This window comes from Caenorhabditis briggsae (genome assembly GCF_000004555.2).
Source record: "Caenorhabditis briggsae complete genome, chrV, whole genome shotgun sequence".
Taxonomy (NCBI): domain Eukaryota; kingdom Metazoa; phylum Nematoda; class Chromadorea; order Rhabditida; family Rhabditidae; genus Caenorhabditis; species Caenorhabditis briggsae.
Window position 1 is genome coordinate 3,228,605 of NC_013488.2, and position 16,433 is coordinate 3,245,037.

The 16,433-nt window shown below is 40.2% G+C and overlaps 5 protein-coding genes across 5 annotated transcripts; 4 read left to right on the top strand and 1 right to left on the bottom strand.

Moving 5' to 3' along the window:
* Nucleotides 1-1,027: 1,027 nt before the first annotated feature.
* On the top strand, nt 1,028-2,031 carry CBG26961 (the record flags this gene model as incomplete). Its single annotated transcript, XM_045236777.1, has 3 exons — nt 1,028-1,033; nt 1,392-1,514; nt 2,029-2,031. The coding sequence occupies 3 exons, from the start codon at nt 1,028-1,030 to the stop codon at nt 2,029-2,031; spliced, it is 132 nt and encodes a 43-aa protein (XP_045099047.1).
* Nucleotides 2,032-2,550: 519 nt separating this feature from the next.
* On the top strand, nt 2,551-4,634 carry CBG10522 (the record flags this gene model as incomplete). The annotated part of the gene is made up of 5 exons (XM_002635809.1): nt 2,551-2,829; nt 2,883-3,605; nt 3,930-4,139; nt 4,200-4,508; nt 4,554-4,634. 5 exons carry the CDS (start codon nt 2,551-2,553, stop codon nt 4,632-4,634), a joined length of 1,602 nt encoding a protein of 533 aa, XP_002635855.1.
* Nucleotides 4,635-6,773: 2,139 nt separating this feature from the next.
* CBG10521 lies at nt 6,774-10,005 on the top strand (the record flags this gene model as incomplete). Its single annotated transcript, XM_045236778.1, has 5 exons — nt 6,774-7,004; nt 7,690-8,415; nt 8,965-9,174; nt 9,228-9,536; nt 9,583-10,005. 5 exons carry the CDS (start codon nt 6,774-6,776, stop codon nt 10,003-10,005), a joined length of 1,899 nt encoding a protein of 632 aa, XP_045094306.1.
* A 780-nt stretch (nt 10,006-10,785) lies between these two features.
* On the top strand, nt 10,786-13,940 carry CBG10520 (the record flags this gene model as incomplete). Its single annotated transcript, XM_045236779.1, has 4 exons — nt 10,786-11,067; nt 11,496-12,221; nt 12,817-13,383; nt 13,431-13,940. 4 exons carry the CDS (start codon nt 10,786-10,788, stop codon nt 13,938-13,940), a joined length of 2,085 nt encoding a protein of 694 aa, XP_045094305.1.
* A 347-nt stretch (nt 13,941-14,287) lies between these two features.
* Nucleotides 14,288-16,433, bottom strand: CBG10519 (the record flags this gene model as incomplete). The annotated part of the gene is made up of 5 exons (XM_045236780.1): nt 14,288-14,365; nt 14,785-15,099; nt 15,148-15,360; nt 15,411-16,112; nt 16,158-16,433. The coding sequence occupies 5 exons, from the start codon at nt 16,431-16,433 to the stop codon at nt 14,288-14,290; spliced, it is 1,584 nt and encodes a 527-aa protein (XP_045094304.1).

A 16,433-nucleotide genomic window follows, 5' to 3' on the forward strand; every position in this document is an offset into this window, starting at 1 on the left:
CAGCTCCGATTCTATCGCCAGCAGCTCCGATTCCACCCTCACCAGCTCTGATTCCACCTCCTCCAGCTCCGATTCCACTTCTACCAGCTCCGATTTCACCTCCACCAGCTCCGATTCCACTTCCGCCAGCTCCGACTCCACCTCCACCGAATACGATTCCTCCTCCACCGAATACGATTCCGCCTTCAGCAGCGCCTATTCCATATTCAGCAGCTCCGATTTCACCTCCACCAGCACCGATTCCACCTCCACCAGCTCCGATTCTATCGCCAGCAGCTCCGATTCCACCATCACCAGCTCTGATTCCACCTCCACCAGCTCCGATTCCACCTCCACCAGCCCCGATTTCACCTCCACTAGTTCCGATTTCACCTCCACCAGCACCGATTCCACCTCCACCAGCTCCGATTCTATCGCCAGCAGCTCCGATTCCACTTCTACCAGCTCCGATTTCACCTCCACCAGCTCCGATTCCACTTCCGCCAGCTCCGACTCCACCTCCACCGAATACGATTCCGCCTTCAACAGCATCTATTCCATATCTAGCAGCTCCGATTCCAGCTCCACCAGCTCCGATTCTATCGCCAGCAGCTCCGATTCCACTTCTACCAGCTCCGATTTCACCTCCACCAGCTCCGATTCCACTTCCGCCAGCTCCGACTCCACCTCCACCGAATACGATTCCGCCTTCAACAGCACCTATTCCATATTCAGCAGCTCCGATTCCACCTCCACCAGCCCCGATTTCACCTCCACTAGTTCCGATTTCACCTCCACCAGCACCGATTCCACCTCCACCAGCTCCGATTCTATCGCCAGCAGCTCCGATTCCACCATCACCAGCTCTGATTCCACCTCCACCAGCTCTGATTCCACCTCCACCAGCTCCAATTTCACCTCCACCAGCTCCAGGTCCGGTCTCAACAGCTCCAGTTCCAAGTGCTCCGATTCCAGCTTCAGGATCATGATCTCCAAATCGAATGGCTCCAGTTCCATTTCCAGGACCCCGGTTTCCAGCTCCAGCTGGATGTCAGTTCCCATTCGGAAACTGACTGATTCTCACTGTTTCTTTCTTCCCTTATATACAAAAAAAACCCGGGGTGATTCTTATCTCTGTGCTCAATTTTTTCACTTTTTAAAATAATTTTCTCCAAAGCGTGAAACTTTCTTTCGCTAAATTTCCCAAAATAATTTAAGTTTTTGAATTTTTCACGCGTGTCCCATGTCAAAATTGTATTCTATCCTTGTAGTCTAATGTGCACGGATGGTTTAGTGGTATACACTGCCGCCTATTGAGCCGAGGGTTTTTGGTTCGACCCCCGCCGAGGATTTTCCTTTTTTGACGTTTTGTGCTTTTTGTGAAAATAGGCAAAAAAAATAGTCATTTTCAGGAGGAATCGGAGCTGGTGGAGGTGGAATCAGATGGAGCTGGTGGAGGTAGAATCAGAGCTGGTGGAGGTGGAATCGGAGCTGGTGGAGCTGGAATCGGAGCTGCTGGATATGGACTAGATGCTGTTGAATGCGGAATCGTGAAAATAGTCATTTTAAAGAGTTTCTTTTTGCTTGTAACTGTATTTATTTCAGGAAAAAGTTTTGCATTTCGTTTTCCCTCCTTTTCTCAAAAATTCAACTTTTTCCAAATTTCAGAATTTCTCATCAAAAATTTCGAGTTTTCGATTTTGAATATTTTTTCAGACATGCAAACGAAGTCGATCAAGTTTCGAAAGAATTGAAGTTTCGAAAAAAATTTCGATGACGGGAAACTTTTTTTGGTTGTACCGACTTTTACTATGATTTTTCTGTGAGAGGTATCAAAAAATTTTCAACTGACAAGATGTTACTGATATTGTGATAAGCATTTTGCCGAGGGAAGGAGAACCCCTCTTTTCTGTACTGTTCGATAATAATATTCATTCAATTTCGAATTTTTGAGAATCTTCGAAAAATAATTATTATGAACTTTTTTGAGGTGATAAATGGTTTTGTATTTTTGTCATATTTTTTGAATTTGATTAATTGTTTGTCAAGTAAATGAAGGTATTTGTGGCTGTATTTAAATTTTAAATTTTTGACGTTTTTGGAGAAAAAATACCGTACCACTTTGAGCGCAATTATAATCACATAAAATCACCTATATCTTATCAGTTGACAAAATGTTGATATCGTTCACAGAGCACGAGATATTCGAGCTGAAAGTTTTCAGCTTTGGTGGCTTTCTATGGAAAAATTAGAAAAAAAGGTTTTCAATAAACCCCGCCCCTTTTTGCAATTTTGGTGCACGGCTCTATTCTGAAAAAAGTGACAGATGTCTGACTAATTTCAGCAAAAATTTATCAGACATGCGGACAAAAAATTTCAAAAATTTCGAAAAAAAAATTTGGTAGATCAAATTTTTTTTGATTGCGGGATTTATTTTCAACTTTTTGTTTTGTTCAGTTTTTTCCCATTTTTACTCATTTTTCGACGACGTTTTTGTACATTCTTCTGCCTTTTTTTCCGGCTTTTTTAGCATGTTTTTTCAAAAAATTGTAGAAAATGCTTTTTTCAGAAATGCACAAACCTCCTGCCGCCCCACCTATCCCAACCGATCGCCCATGGCTTCTGAATCCCAAATACCCGGGTGCCGGCGTCTTCTACTACGCCTTCATACACGAGGATCATCATGGTTACATTTTCATGAGGAACGGCGAGCCATGGCTGCAACTCGAAGACTACCAAATGGATTACTACGGAGGTCATGGGACTCTTCTTGTCAACGTCGAGGAATACCGTAACTTTCCCGGAAATCTGGACAAATTTCAAGCTGAACTTTCGACGCCGTATCCAGTGGTGAGTTTTCTGCGGTCGGCGCATGATTTCGAACCATAAAAAACAATTTGCAGATTTCTCCAAGGCACTTCCAAAGCATGAGCAAAAAGTCGTACATCTACAAACGAGACCTGTTTCCTCAAATGCAAATGTTGACCAAGATTCCAAACTTGAGAGCAGATCAAGATAACAAGCCGCTCATACAGATTATGGCGATTTATTCGCGGACCAAGGAGGAGATGATGGAGGGAAAAGTTGAATTCGCTCCTCTTGAATTTGAGAACTGGGTGAAGCTTGGTAAGGAACTCAGCAGAAAATTCCAATATGCGACGCATCAGAATAAAAAGTACAAGATGAAACAGAAGAATCAGAAGACGATGAAATTTGTGTTCGACACATTGAAAGCGATGTTGCCAGTGAACAGATACGATCCAGAGTTCACATCTCTTCGCAAACTTTTGATGAGGCTTCACGAGCTGAAACCAGTGGAAAACAACCATGCATTCTATGAGTTCATTCTTAACATGATGTATGTCATCATTGAAGAATTTGACAAGTTCATCAAAGCCAACAAGTCGTGGTTTCTTCCGTATCCTGTTGACCGGAATCCAATAACTGCTTATGTTCGTGTGTTCAAGGAGAATAAAAACAACTATGTTCTTGGGTTTGAGCTATTGAAAGAAATGCAACGGTGTGGAATGAATACTGTTCAGCTTGAGGAGATGCTTCAGGGTCATAGACCATTGTTTTGTCTTGATATTCGAAATGTGCTCCAGCTGGAACTCAAGAATGTGGAGGTAAGGAATGAAACCCGACAACCTGTTTTGAGTGTCTATCTACAGTACCTTTATGGATCGTTGGTCCTATAAGGGGATTCTTTTCTCCGACTACTGTTCCATCAATCTTGCTTTGGTCCCACTCCTTAAATGATGGGATTACGGTCGTCTTGTTGAGACCGCTTGCTTAATCGATTGAACGGGGGCACCTCTTGGAAACTGATGGTCCGATCATACGACCAAGGAACCCGAAATGGGACCCCTCTTATGGGATAGATCCTTGGGTACTTTTTGAGACATCTTTATTTCAATCCATTCCTGAGAAGCCCACTTTTTCAATTTCAGCGCATTGTCGTCGACATTGTAAAATCTCACAAAACGCCGGTATGGTTTCCAAGCTATGATGGAACGTTCTGTCTCCAACGTCTTGACACAGTTCAGTATTTTGTCAACTGGATCCATACCAAAAGATATTTCCAAGACGCCACGGAAGAGACCAGAGACAAGATCCTTGAAGCGTTGAAACCTCTGAAGACAGTTGTAGACTACATCCCGGTGAGTTGGATTTTGAATTTTTTAAATTTTCGAATCCTTCAAAATTATTGTTCTTTCCAGTTCAACTACCGCCTAATCTCTGAAGCGGAATTCAATAAAACGAGAACAGAGATTCTGGAAAATCTCAAAAACGCTGGAATCGTCCCACCTGCACAAAAGAGGGAAGTTCGACAGATTCATCCAGGCCTGTGGACGGAAAAGCAGTTGGTGGAAGAGTTGAAGTATCTCGATTTGGGCAGAACGTTTCCGGAAATTTTGAAAATTGGCAACATCGTTCTCAAAATCAAAGAATTGAACCATATTCGCGATGTTGACATGTTTACAGCTGTCGAAATGTTGCAGTCCTTCTGTATCATTCGACGACTTGGGGTGAGATTTGAAGAATGTTCATGAGAAATTAAATTGGAATTTTAGATTGCTCATCACTTTATCATTTTCAAAGAGGAGTGGTTTGAGGGATTGATCACCCTGAGTGATGACTCGCCGACGGATTGATTGATTTTTGATGTATTTCTTATATATTTTTGGTTCTTGTCAAGTAAATAAAGATTATAATGAAGAAGGTTTTCTATAGAATTTTGTGAAAAATTCGCAAAAAAAATTAAGAATTACGAAATTATAAAAAAGATATAATACATTTTTTTCAAAAGATTCTGAAAATTTCAGAATCATAGAATCTCAGAATCTCAGAAGAACCTCAGAATCCCGGAATATTAGAATTCCGGACCATTAGAATCTCAGAATCTCAGAATCCCGGAATATTAGAATCCCGGAATGTTAGAATCCCGGAATATTATAATCTCAGAATCCCGGAATATTAGAATCCCGGAATGTTAGAATCCCGGAATATTATAATCTCAGAATCCCGGAATATTAGAACCCCGGAATCTCAGAACCATAGAATTTCAGAATTTCAGAATTTCAGAATCTCAGAATATTAGAATCCCGGAATATTAGAATCCCGGAATATTAGAATCTCAGAATCCCGGAATATTAGAATCTCGGAATATTAGAATCCCGGAATCTCAGAACCATAGAATTTCAGAATTTCAGAATCTCAGAATATTAGAATCCGGGAATATTAGAATCTCGGAATATTAGAATCTCAGAATCTCTGAATCCTGGAATATTAGAATCTGAGATTTTAAGATCATTTCAAAATAACACAAATTTTGAAATTCATAGTTTCAGATAGAGTGAAGTTTCAAAAACAGGCGAAAAAATATTTTTAAATTACTGAAAACTAGAAAATGATCGGAAATCGACCAAAAAAATTGAAAAAGAGGAACCTAAAAAATTAGGAATCTCAGAATCTCAGAATCTCAGAATGTCAAAAATCTCGAAACAAAATTGCATCCTAGACTTACGAAAATTCAAATTTTTAGAATTAGGGAATTTTTCGAAAAATCGGAAAAAAAAGAAAAAAAAGAAAATTTCTGAAAATTACAAAATTCTCTGTAAGAAGGAAAAATACAATTTTGAAAAAAAATTGAAGGCTGAATTCAAATATAGTCCCCACCCCAATTCAAGTATAGCCCCCAAAATGAGCCATAGTAGAGCCCCCACCTCCAACAATCTAGACACTTGCAGCAGTTCAAAAAAAGCCCTCCACCAATTTAAATATAGACCCCCACTTTTAAATGGTCCATTCCAATTCAAAATAAGCCCCCCCCACTTTTGCGTAGTTTGTGGTGTGTGAAGGGTACCGTAGCCGTCATGATGCAAATTTTGAGCTTTTTTAAAATTTTTCTTTAATTTTTTTCGGAATTTGTGTCATTTTTCACCATTTTTCCTTGTTTCTTGGGAACTTTTTCTGAGAAATACTTTTCAGCTATGTATATCTTATCAGAACTTTCAAAATTAAAACATTCTAAAATTCAGGCTTAGGCCAAAAAATGGTGGGGACCTATTTTTGAATTGGTGGGGGTCTAAAATTGAATTGGTGGGGGTCTAAAATTGAATGGGTGGGGGCTATTTTTTAATAGGTGGGGGTCATATTTGAATAAAGTGTGGGGCTAGGATAATGTTCTCTTTTTGGGGGGGGGGGCTAATTTGGAATGGTTGGGGGCTTTAATTGAAGACGGCAGGGAGGGGTGGGGGCCATATGTTAAGAATACCAGGCTCTTCAAGTATAGGCCCCCACTTAGTACTGGTGGGGGGGGGGTCATGCTTTAATCAACCAATTCAACTTTAGCCCCCCCCCCCCCCCCACACCTCAGTAGAGCCCCCCACCCATGTTTGTACTGGTGGGAAGCTCTACTATAGTTGTTTATAAGGTGGGGGGTCATATTGAGGTTGGGGGGCTATATTTGAATTATACCAAATTGAAAATTAAAAAATAGAAAACTGGCTTTTGATGAAAAAAAGGCTACCCAGAGAAAGAGAAAGGGAAAAGTTTTCAGACATGCATGAAATTAGAATTTTTGTTGGTAGATCAAAATTCAAAAAAAAAACTTTTGAAATGCGGAAAAACCAGATGATGTCTTTTTTTCCTTCATTTTCAAATCATTTCTCGCTCATTTTTTCACATTTTTCTTTTCTTAAATCCAAGGCTCTAAATACCGACCGCCCGGCCGGCCGCTGCACAGCATAGCCTTGTTCCCTTTTCGAAAATATGTTTTCATTGTTTCAGTAATGGCTGAATCTTCTTCCGAACCTTCTGCTGCGCCTGCTATTCCAACCAATAAACCGTGGCTTCTGAAACCCAAATATCCTGGTCCATCTGCTTTTTTCTATGCCTATCTACCCGAGGATGAGTATTATATGGTCGGCGGAACCGACAACGACCCGTCTGTGAGGTCCGAATGCGAGTACTATGGAGGTCGTCAAGCTCTTCTAAACATCGTGGAACAAACTTTCCTGGAAGTATGGATTTCTTCGAGTCAGAACTTTGTTCTCCATTTCCAATGGTGAGCATCTGGTCATACTCTGAAAATTGTAATATAACGTAACCTGTAGTAGAACGCTCCCTCTAGTACAACGGCACCCTTATGAGAGGCTTGAAGGTAGCAGAAAAAATGTTCTTGCTTTATTCAAAGAGTAGCAGTGGAATCTGAAAATTTCGTGACATTTTTTGAAGCATCCCTGGCGCTATATTACAGTTTTTCCGGTATACAAAAATCTTTTTTTATAGAGTTCCGAAATTTTCAAAAGTCTGGCGCTCGGCTGTCAAGTTTCGAGCTTTTTTGAACATTTTGGAGGGTGTAAAACAGACCTAAATTGGAAACTTTACGAGAATTTTTTTGAAAATTTCTAGGTTTTCAGCGATTTGCCGATTTCTGAAAGACACCCCTATTTTTCTGTTTTAAAAAAACAGGTGTCATTCAGAAATCGGCAAATAGCTGGAAAAGTAGGAATTTTCGAAAAATTCTGCAAATACTAAGTTTTCAATCTAAGTTTGTTTTATACCCTCCGAATGTTTCAAAGTGATTGGAAACTTGACCGTCGAGCTCCAGACTTCTGAAAATGTAGGTAAATCAACTAAAAAATGGGTAATACATCTTATTGACCGATACTGTAGAAACCTTCCAAAAGTTAAATACAATTTTAGCTCAATCCAAGGATCTACCAAAGCATGAAAGCAGCAAAGTCGTACATCTTCAAACGCGAAATCCTCAATCAAATGCAAATGCTGACAATGAACGCAAACTTCCGAATGACTCAGGATAACGTCCCGATTTTGAGAATGATGGCGATTTATATGCGGACCAAAGACGAGATGATGGAGGGCAATTTGGAATTTGTGCCCTATGATGAAGACAAGCTGGCGGTGTTTCAAAAGCACGTCACCGATAGATTCAGACTGGCGAGGCATACGGGTAGAAAGTTTAAAATAACGCAGAAGAAGCAGAAGACGATTGAATATGTTTTCGAGACAATCAAAGCGATGATGCCAGTCAATAAATATGATCCAGAATTTACAAGCCTCCGCAAAGTCCTGATAATTAGTCACGAGGAACGACCAGTGCACAATAACCATACGTTTTATGACTACTTGATTAACATGATGTATATTATCACTGTCGAATTCAACAATTTTATCAATAACAACAAGTCGTGGTTCACTCCTTATCCTGTAGTTCAGGGTCCAAAAACTGCTTTCGTTCGTTTGTTCAAGGAGGAAAAAAACAGTTATGTTCTTGGATTTGAGCTGTTGAGAGAGATGAAACGGTGTGAAATGGATACTGTACAGCTCGAGGAGATTCTCCAGGATAAAAGACCAATGTATTGTCTTGATATCCGGATCGTGCTTTCGCTCAAGCTTCAAAACTTGGAGGTGAGAAAAACTTATTGAACGCCAGACGAGCTCAATAATCTCGGTTCCTTTGAAAGATATGAAAAAATTTTTTAACTGATAAAATGTTGGTGATACTATGATGAATATTTCATCAGTTGGGAGTTTCTTGAAATCTTTCAAAGGAGCCAAGATAATGGTGCTCAAAAGTAGAGCTTCATTTTGGTACACCGTAGTCCTGTACGTGATCTTTGAGCTTAATTATCTATATTTCTATGAGTGATTTCAAAATTGTATCCGCTGATAAAATGTTGGTGATTTTATCATAAATATTTTATCAGTTGGGAGTTTCTTGATATCTTTTGAAGGAACCAAGATATTTAAGCCCAAATAGCACTTTAATCTTTAGCAAAATTATCCCAGTACCTCTGAGAGATATCAAAATTGATCAACTGATAAAATGTTTACGATATTATCAGAAATAGTTTATCAGATGATCACTTTTTGATGTCTTCGACAGTAACCGAAATAAAATTGATTCACATGAACTGGGTTCTCTTATCACAGGTTTTACGGTAAAAATACTTCCAGCTCGTTGTCAGCAAGAATCTGAAAGCTTTCAAAACGCCTATCTGGATTCCATTGGTAGATGGCACATTCTGTCTCCAAGCTGAAGACATGATTCAATTTTTCGTTTACCGGATCCACAATGCGAAATATTTCCAAAACGCATCAACTGAAAAACGGGACAAAATTCTTGGAGCTTTCAGTTTCATTAAAACGACTTTGGAGGATTTGGAGGTGAGATTCTTGGACTTTTTTTCCCTCACTGCTCATGTTTGAATATGTTTCAGAAAGGCTATCGTTTGGTACTCCAGTCGGATGTCGAAAAGATCAAAGACGGGATTCTGGAGTATTTCAAAAATAATAAAATCTCTCCACCTGCTGAAAAGATTGAAGTTCGACAAATTGATGAGGGATTGTGGACTGAAAATAATTTGGCGGAGGAGATCAAACATCTCAAATTGGACGAGCCATTCCCGGATATGGTGAAGTTTGCAGAAAACGTATTCAAGTTTGAAAAGTTGGAACATTTCCGTACACTCGATCTGTGCTCAGCTGTGGAGATTTGTCAGTTCTTTTGTATTACAAGAGTGGACGAGGCAAGGGGGAATGTTGTGGAAAAATTCAGAAGTTTTGATTTTTCAGAACACCCGAACCTTTTACGAACTGGAGGACTCGTGGTTTGAGGAAATGTCATCAGAGGTTCCTGGACTAGCAGATTTTAAAGCTGAGCCTAAGGATTCAAAAGCGGCATCTGAAGCAGCACCAAAGAAATCTGAAGCGACACCAAAGGAATCTGAAGCAAAATCAGTGGATTCTGAAGTGGCACCAGCGGCTCATGAAGCGACACCAACGGAAGCTGATTCTGAAAAGAAGCCAAAGGACTCTGAAGCGGCTTCAATGGATTCTAAAGTGACACCAGCGGATTCTGAAGCGGCACCTGCGAATTCTGAAGCTGAAAAAGCGGATTCTGAAGTGTCACCAAAGGATGTTGGAGCGGCACCAGCTGATTCTGGAGCAGCGTCAAAGGAATCAGAACCAGCTCAAGCGGCACCAGCGGATGATTAAGAACCGAAAAACTAATTTAATGATATTTTGTGATTTCTGTCAAGTAAATAAAGTGAGACATACCAGATAATCAAGACATTCTAGACATTACAACCATTGTTTGCTGTTAAGGATTTTTCAGCGATTTCGGACTTCCCAGACCTATAAGGCAGTTTCAGATTCTTTTAGCAATCCAAAGATTGCCGAACTGGACATTTTAGGCTACCCAGAGAAAGAGAAAGGGAAAAGTTTTCAGACATGCATGAAATTAGAATTTTTGTTGGTAGATCAAAATTCAAAAAAAAAACTTTTGAAATGCGGGAAACCCAGAAGATGACTTGATTTCCTTCATTTTGAAAACATTTCTCGCTCATTTTTCACACTTTTCTATTCCTAAATCCAAAGCTGTGGCACAGCATATTGTCGGATTAAAAAAAGTGACACCTGAAAATCTCGGAGACGGCGCTCGTGTCGATTTACGAGGGGGCGGAGCGAAAACGGATACTGTAGATAACAAATTTATTTATGTGAATTTAGTGGAATTTTCTGAACAAAATGTTGATTTCTTGGTATGAAAATGATCGCTAGCATCTCTAGAATCCACTTTTCAGCAAAAAACTAAACTCAAACGCGAAAGTAGCTCAAACTAGCCGAAATTGTGAAATATTACGTTTTTGCCGCATTTTTTCGTAGACCAAAAAAAGCAAAAGTTTTCAAATTCTCAGGTGTCACTTTCTTTAATTCGACAATAGCCTTGTCCTCTCTTTTAAAAAACAATTTTCACTGCGATTTGTTTCAGTGATGACTGAATCTTCTCCCGAACCATCTGCTGCACCTCCTATTCCAACCGATAAACCGTGGCTTCTGAATCCGAAATACCCGAGTTCAGCTGCATTTTTTCATGCATTTCTACACGAGGATGACCGTCATGTGGTAGACTGCTCCGACTACGAACCTTCTCTGAGGACCGAGTGCAAATACTATGGAGGTCGTGAAGCTCTTCTAAACTCTGTGGAGCGATTTCGTAATTTTCCTGGAAGTATGGATTTCTTCGAATCCGAACTTTCTTCTCTATACCCAATGGTGAGTATTTCTTGAGCTACAGTAATACGTATGTTTCAGTTGATTTTCGGCCATTTTTAAAAGTCTGGAACACTGCTGTGAAGTTTCCGATCACTTTGAAAATTTCGGAAAGTGTAAAACAAACCTAGATTGAAAACTTTGCATTTGCCGAATTGTTTGAAAATTCCTAGTTTTCCAACTATTCTCCCATTTCTGATGGACACCCCTTTTTGGCCAGTTTTAACTGAAAACGTGATAAACAGATTTTTTTTAGAAAGCGGAAAATACATAGAATTTTCAATACATTCAGTGAATGCAAAGTTTTTTTTCTAGGTCTGTTTCACTCCTTTCAAAGTTTTCAAACTCCCAGGATACTTGACAGTCGAGCTCCAGGCTCCTGAAATTGCCGAAGACCAACTGAAAGACACGTACTGCATATACATTTTCAGCTCCCTCCAAGGATCTACCAAAGCATGAAAGCAGCAAAGTCGTACATCTTCAAACGCGAAATCCTCAATCAAATGCAAATGCTGACAATGAACGATAGCTTCCGAATGAATCAGAATAACGTACCGATTGTGAAAATGATGGCAATTTATATGCGGACCAAAGACGAGATGATGGAGGGCAAATTGGAGTTTATGCCTTATGAAGCGAATGAATTGGCAGTGTTTGAAAAGCACGTCACCGACAGATTCAAACTGGCGACGCATAAGGGTAGAAAGTACAAAATACATCAAAAACATCAGAAGACGATTGACTATGTTTTTGATACGATTAAGACGATGATGCCAGTGAATAAGTATGATCCAGAATTCACAAGCCTCCGCAAAGTCCTGATGATTAGTCACGAGGAACGACCAGTGCACAAAAACCAACAGTTTTATGACTACTTGATTAACATGATGTATATTATCACTGTCGAATTCAACAATTTCATCAATAACAACATGTCGTGGTTCACCCCTTATCCTGTAGATCAGGGTCCAAAAACTGCTTACGTTCGTTTGTTCAAGGAGACCAACAACAGTTATGTTCTTGGATTTGAGCTGTTGCGAGAGATGAAACGGTGTGCAATGGATACTGTACAGCTCGAGGAGATGCTCCAGGATAAAGGACCAATGTATTGTCTGGATATTCGAGAGGTGCTTTCGCTTAAGCGTCAGAATGTTGAGGTGAGGGTCCTAGAACAATCGGCTCGAAGTTTTTGCTGTCTCAAAGTTGAAGTCAATTATCTCGGTTCCTACAGAAGATATCAAAATTGTGTCAACTGATAAAATATTGATGAGATCGTGATTAATAATTTATAAATAAACAAGCTTTTTATATTTTTCACAGAAATAGAGGTAATTAAGCTCAAATTTTACGTAGAGGATTTATCCAAAATATGCTAAAAGGTGCGCTTTGAGCTCTATTAACTCGGTTCCTACAGAAGCTATCAGAAATATGTCAACTGATAAAATGTGTCTCATTTTATCACCAAAATTTTATCAGTTGAACATTTTATGATATCTCTTATAGGCATCGAGATAATTGAGCTCAAATGTGTAGGTGGGTAGCGTTCTATAAGAGAAATATATAATAGGTGCCCTTTAACTTTCAGCAAATTTATGTCGATTGTTTTGATGGATATGAAAAAGTGAATAACTGATAAAATGTTTAGCATATGATCGCAATATTTTATCAATTGATCTTTTTTTTGATATCTTTGACAGAAATCGAGACTATTGATCTCAATGTGCAAGTAGAGTACTCTAAAAAATATTCCAGCTCATCGTTACCCAGCACAAGAAAGCTCACAAAAAGAATGTCTGGATTCCATTAGTAGATGGCACATTCTGTCTCCCAGCTGAACCCACGATTCAATATTTCATTTTCTGGGCCCACAACAAGGGATATTTCCAAAACGTATCCATTGAAAGGAGGGACAAAATCCTGGATGCTTTCAGTTTCATTAAAACGACTTTGGAGGAAATGCAGGTGAGAGTCTTTAATTTCTTAGATTGCTCATGCTTAAACGTGTTTCAGAAAGGCTATCGTTTGGTACTCCAGTCGGATATCGAGAAGATCAAAGACGGGATTCTGGAGTATTTCAAAAATAATAAAATCTCTCCACCTGCTGAAAAGAAAGAAGTTCGACACATCGATAAGGGATTGTGGACTATAAAGCAATTGGTGGAAGAGATTAAATATCTGGAATTGGACACGGCGTTCCCGGAAATGGTCAAGCTGGCAGGAAATGTATTCAAGGGGAGACTGTTGAAACATTTCCCTAGTCTCGACTTGTGCTCAGCTGTGGAGATTCTTCAGTTCTTTTGTATTACGAGAGTGGAGAAGGTAAGAAGAGAATTTTGTTTGAAAAATTCTGAAATTTCTTTTTTCAGAGCTCCCGAATCTTTTACGAACTGGAAGACTCGTGGTTTGAGGAAATGTCATCAGAGGTTCCCGCAGCTGAACCAGTGGATGCTAAAGCTGGGCCCAAGGAATCTAAAGCGGCATCAGCGACTTCTGAAGTAGCGCCAAAGGAATCTGAAGTGACACCAGCCGATTATGGAGCAGCATCAAAGTATTCTGAATCTAGACCAGCTCAAGCGGCACCAGCGAATTCCGAAGCAACACCAGTCTCTTCTGAAGCGGCACCGAAGGAATCTGAAGCAGCACCAGCTGATTCTGAAAAGAAGCCAAAGGACTCTGGAGCGGCTTCAATGGGTTCGAAAGTGACACCAGCGGATTCTGAAGCAAGACCAGCGACTTCTGAAACTAGACCAGCGGATTCTGAAGTATCGCCAAAAGATTCTGAATCAGTATCAGCTCAATCAGCACCACCGGAACATCAGGCGGCAGGAGCGGATTCTGAAGTGTCACCAAAGTATGATAAAGAACCGAAGAACTAATAGAATGACATTTTGGGTTTTCTGTCAAATGAATAAAGTGAGACACGTCATATATATGTATTCTAGAATCTAGACATTCTAAATAGTGTCAAACATTTTCGACTATCCAGGAATTCAAAAATTCCAGATATCAGACATCCTAGACTTTCAGGCAGTTCCAGATTTTTTAAAGCCAATACAAAGATTGCTGAACTGGACATTTTAGGCTACCCAGAGACTCTAGAAATCCTACAACTAGATAATTTAGAAATCCCAGACATTTCAGTGTTCACATTTTATCGATTAATTGGGAAAAATCTACAGAAAAAGGAATTACACAAAAAAATAACACAGAATGCAATATGAAATCACTTCGATTGATCGCAGACTGCACACAAGCAATGCACCTTCTGACAAGAGTTGAACTTGTGGAAGAAGGATCGAGTCTGAAAAAATCTCCTCAATAATCAGTTGGTCTCATTGATCCCAATTTATTAAGGTTTCTAAGAAAGACATCAGAAAAGACTCAACTGAAAACATTTTTATCATGTTGCCAAAAACATTTTTTTCAGTTTATCACTTTTTGATACCATTGACAGAAATCGAGATAAATGGGCTCAACGTAGGATACTAGTTCGACAGCTCTAAAAAAAGCGCGCCCCATATGTACATGCACTTTAGAATTAATTACCTCGGTTTCTGAGAAAGACACCAAAAAGTTGTCAATTGATAAAATATTTCTGATAATATGATACAAATTTTGTCCTTTTTGTCACCTTTTGGTATCTTTCACACAAAGCGAGATAAATGGGTTCAACAGAAGAGGAAGCTTCTTCTACAGGTCCAATTTGTCTGAAAATCTCACCTCTGACTTGCAGACGATGTGAGAAAGTCTGCACTTCTCCACAGCTTGATACATATCAAATGTGGTGAGAGCGCGATCATTGAGTTGATCTTCATGGTAACCGTGGAACAAATCATTCGCAACTTGGACGATGTCCGGAAATGTTGAGACGACTCCCAATCTCTTGAGCTCCTCCTTGAGATGTTTCAGATGGAATCCTTCAATCTCTCTGATCCGCTTCAGATTCCCAGGAACGACCTTGTACCTCAAGAGGCACTGCTCGATCGCCTCTCTGATTCCGGTGGCTTCAGACTCGGTGATCAATTGGATTGCTGGCTGAAAGCTGATTGTTTTGAAGAAGTTCGTAAAGTGATCCGAACTTACGTGTGTCTCCGTGAATTGATTCATAGTCTCTTTCATTGTCACGAAGAGCTTTTCTAGACGCTTCATACGAAGGTTCTGGAAGACACATCTGATTGAAATGATGTCTCTAAGTATCTCAATCAAAACTTCAGTCACGTGGTGGAAATACTTTTTGGACCAGGCTGGGATCGGGATTGAGCGGAAGAAGGTTCTTGGGATCCTCATTATGACAAACTGAAAAATTGTATTTTTTTTTCTAAATTTCTAGATGTCGTTCTTCCTACCTCATATTGGTCCATCATATACGGGTCGGGTCCCATTGGCGAAACTGGAAGGTTGTTCTCTTTCTGCCATTCACGAATCTTCTTGAAGTCCACAGTTCTCAATGTCTCGATTTCGACTGTTTCAGGATTTCCCAGCCCGAGTAGTTCCCTTTCCAAAACGAATTTTCCGGCAAAGTCGTCATGGAAGACTCTGACAAGAGTAGGGCCTTGATAAGCTGGAAGAGCAGCCAAAAAACGGTCGAACTCGGTGATAAGGATAGTGGTCCAAAACAGCAGGTTCTGATAGACAATAACGTTTTTTCCTGACGAATGAAACTCCTCTATGATTCTCTGAAGTCGCTTGTGTTTTTGATCCTTCGGGTGCGTAGGCAAAAGGGCTTTGAATTTGGCGATGATGTTTTCCAAGCTGGTCGACGGATCCAAATCTTCTCCCTGGAACGTCAAAGTCTGGACGCTGATGATAGCTTCCAAGTGCGCGAGCTGATCGTCGTCATAGGTCATCAACTCAAATGGATCCTTCATTTGGCTTTCTTTGGTTCTCAGGTAGATGGCTATGATCGAATGAAGGACATAGTACTTGGAGTCTTCTCTGGGCAACAACTGGATTATCGGAACCTCACCGATTTTCTGAAGGATCGCAAGAAGCTGGGATTTATAGATGTATTTCTGATTGGTGAGACTTGAATGGATATTGGGCGTCATCTGAGAGTATAAACTAATTGTAAGCTACAATTTCCCATTTCTCACCAGATAAAGAGCGGACAGCTCAGTTTCAAACTTCTCGAGACTTCCCGGGAAGTTCATGAACTCCTTTACCTGCGTGAGGAGAGCACCCAGGCCTCCGTAGTAAGCCAATCTTGTGTCGGCTGCGTTGATAAAGCCATCGTTGCAGACAATTTTGCAGAGATCTTGGTGCTTGCTTGGGAGATATTTCTTGATGATCGGGATCATCTCGACCATCATTATAGGGTTCGTGGCAGCGGCGACTTCGGAAGCGAAGGCTTCGAGAGCAGATGTGTTCAT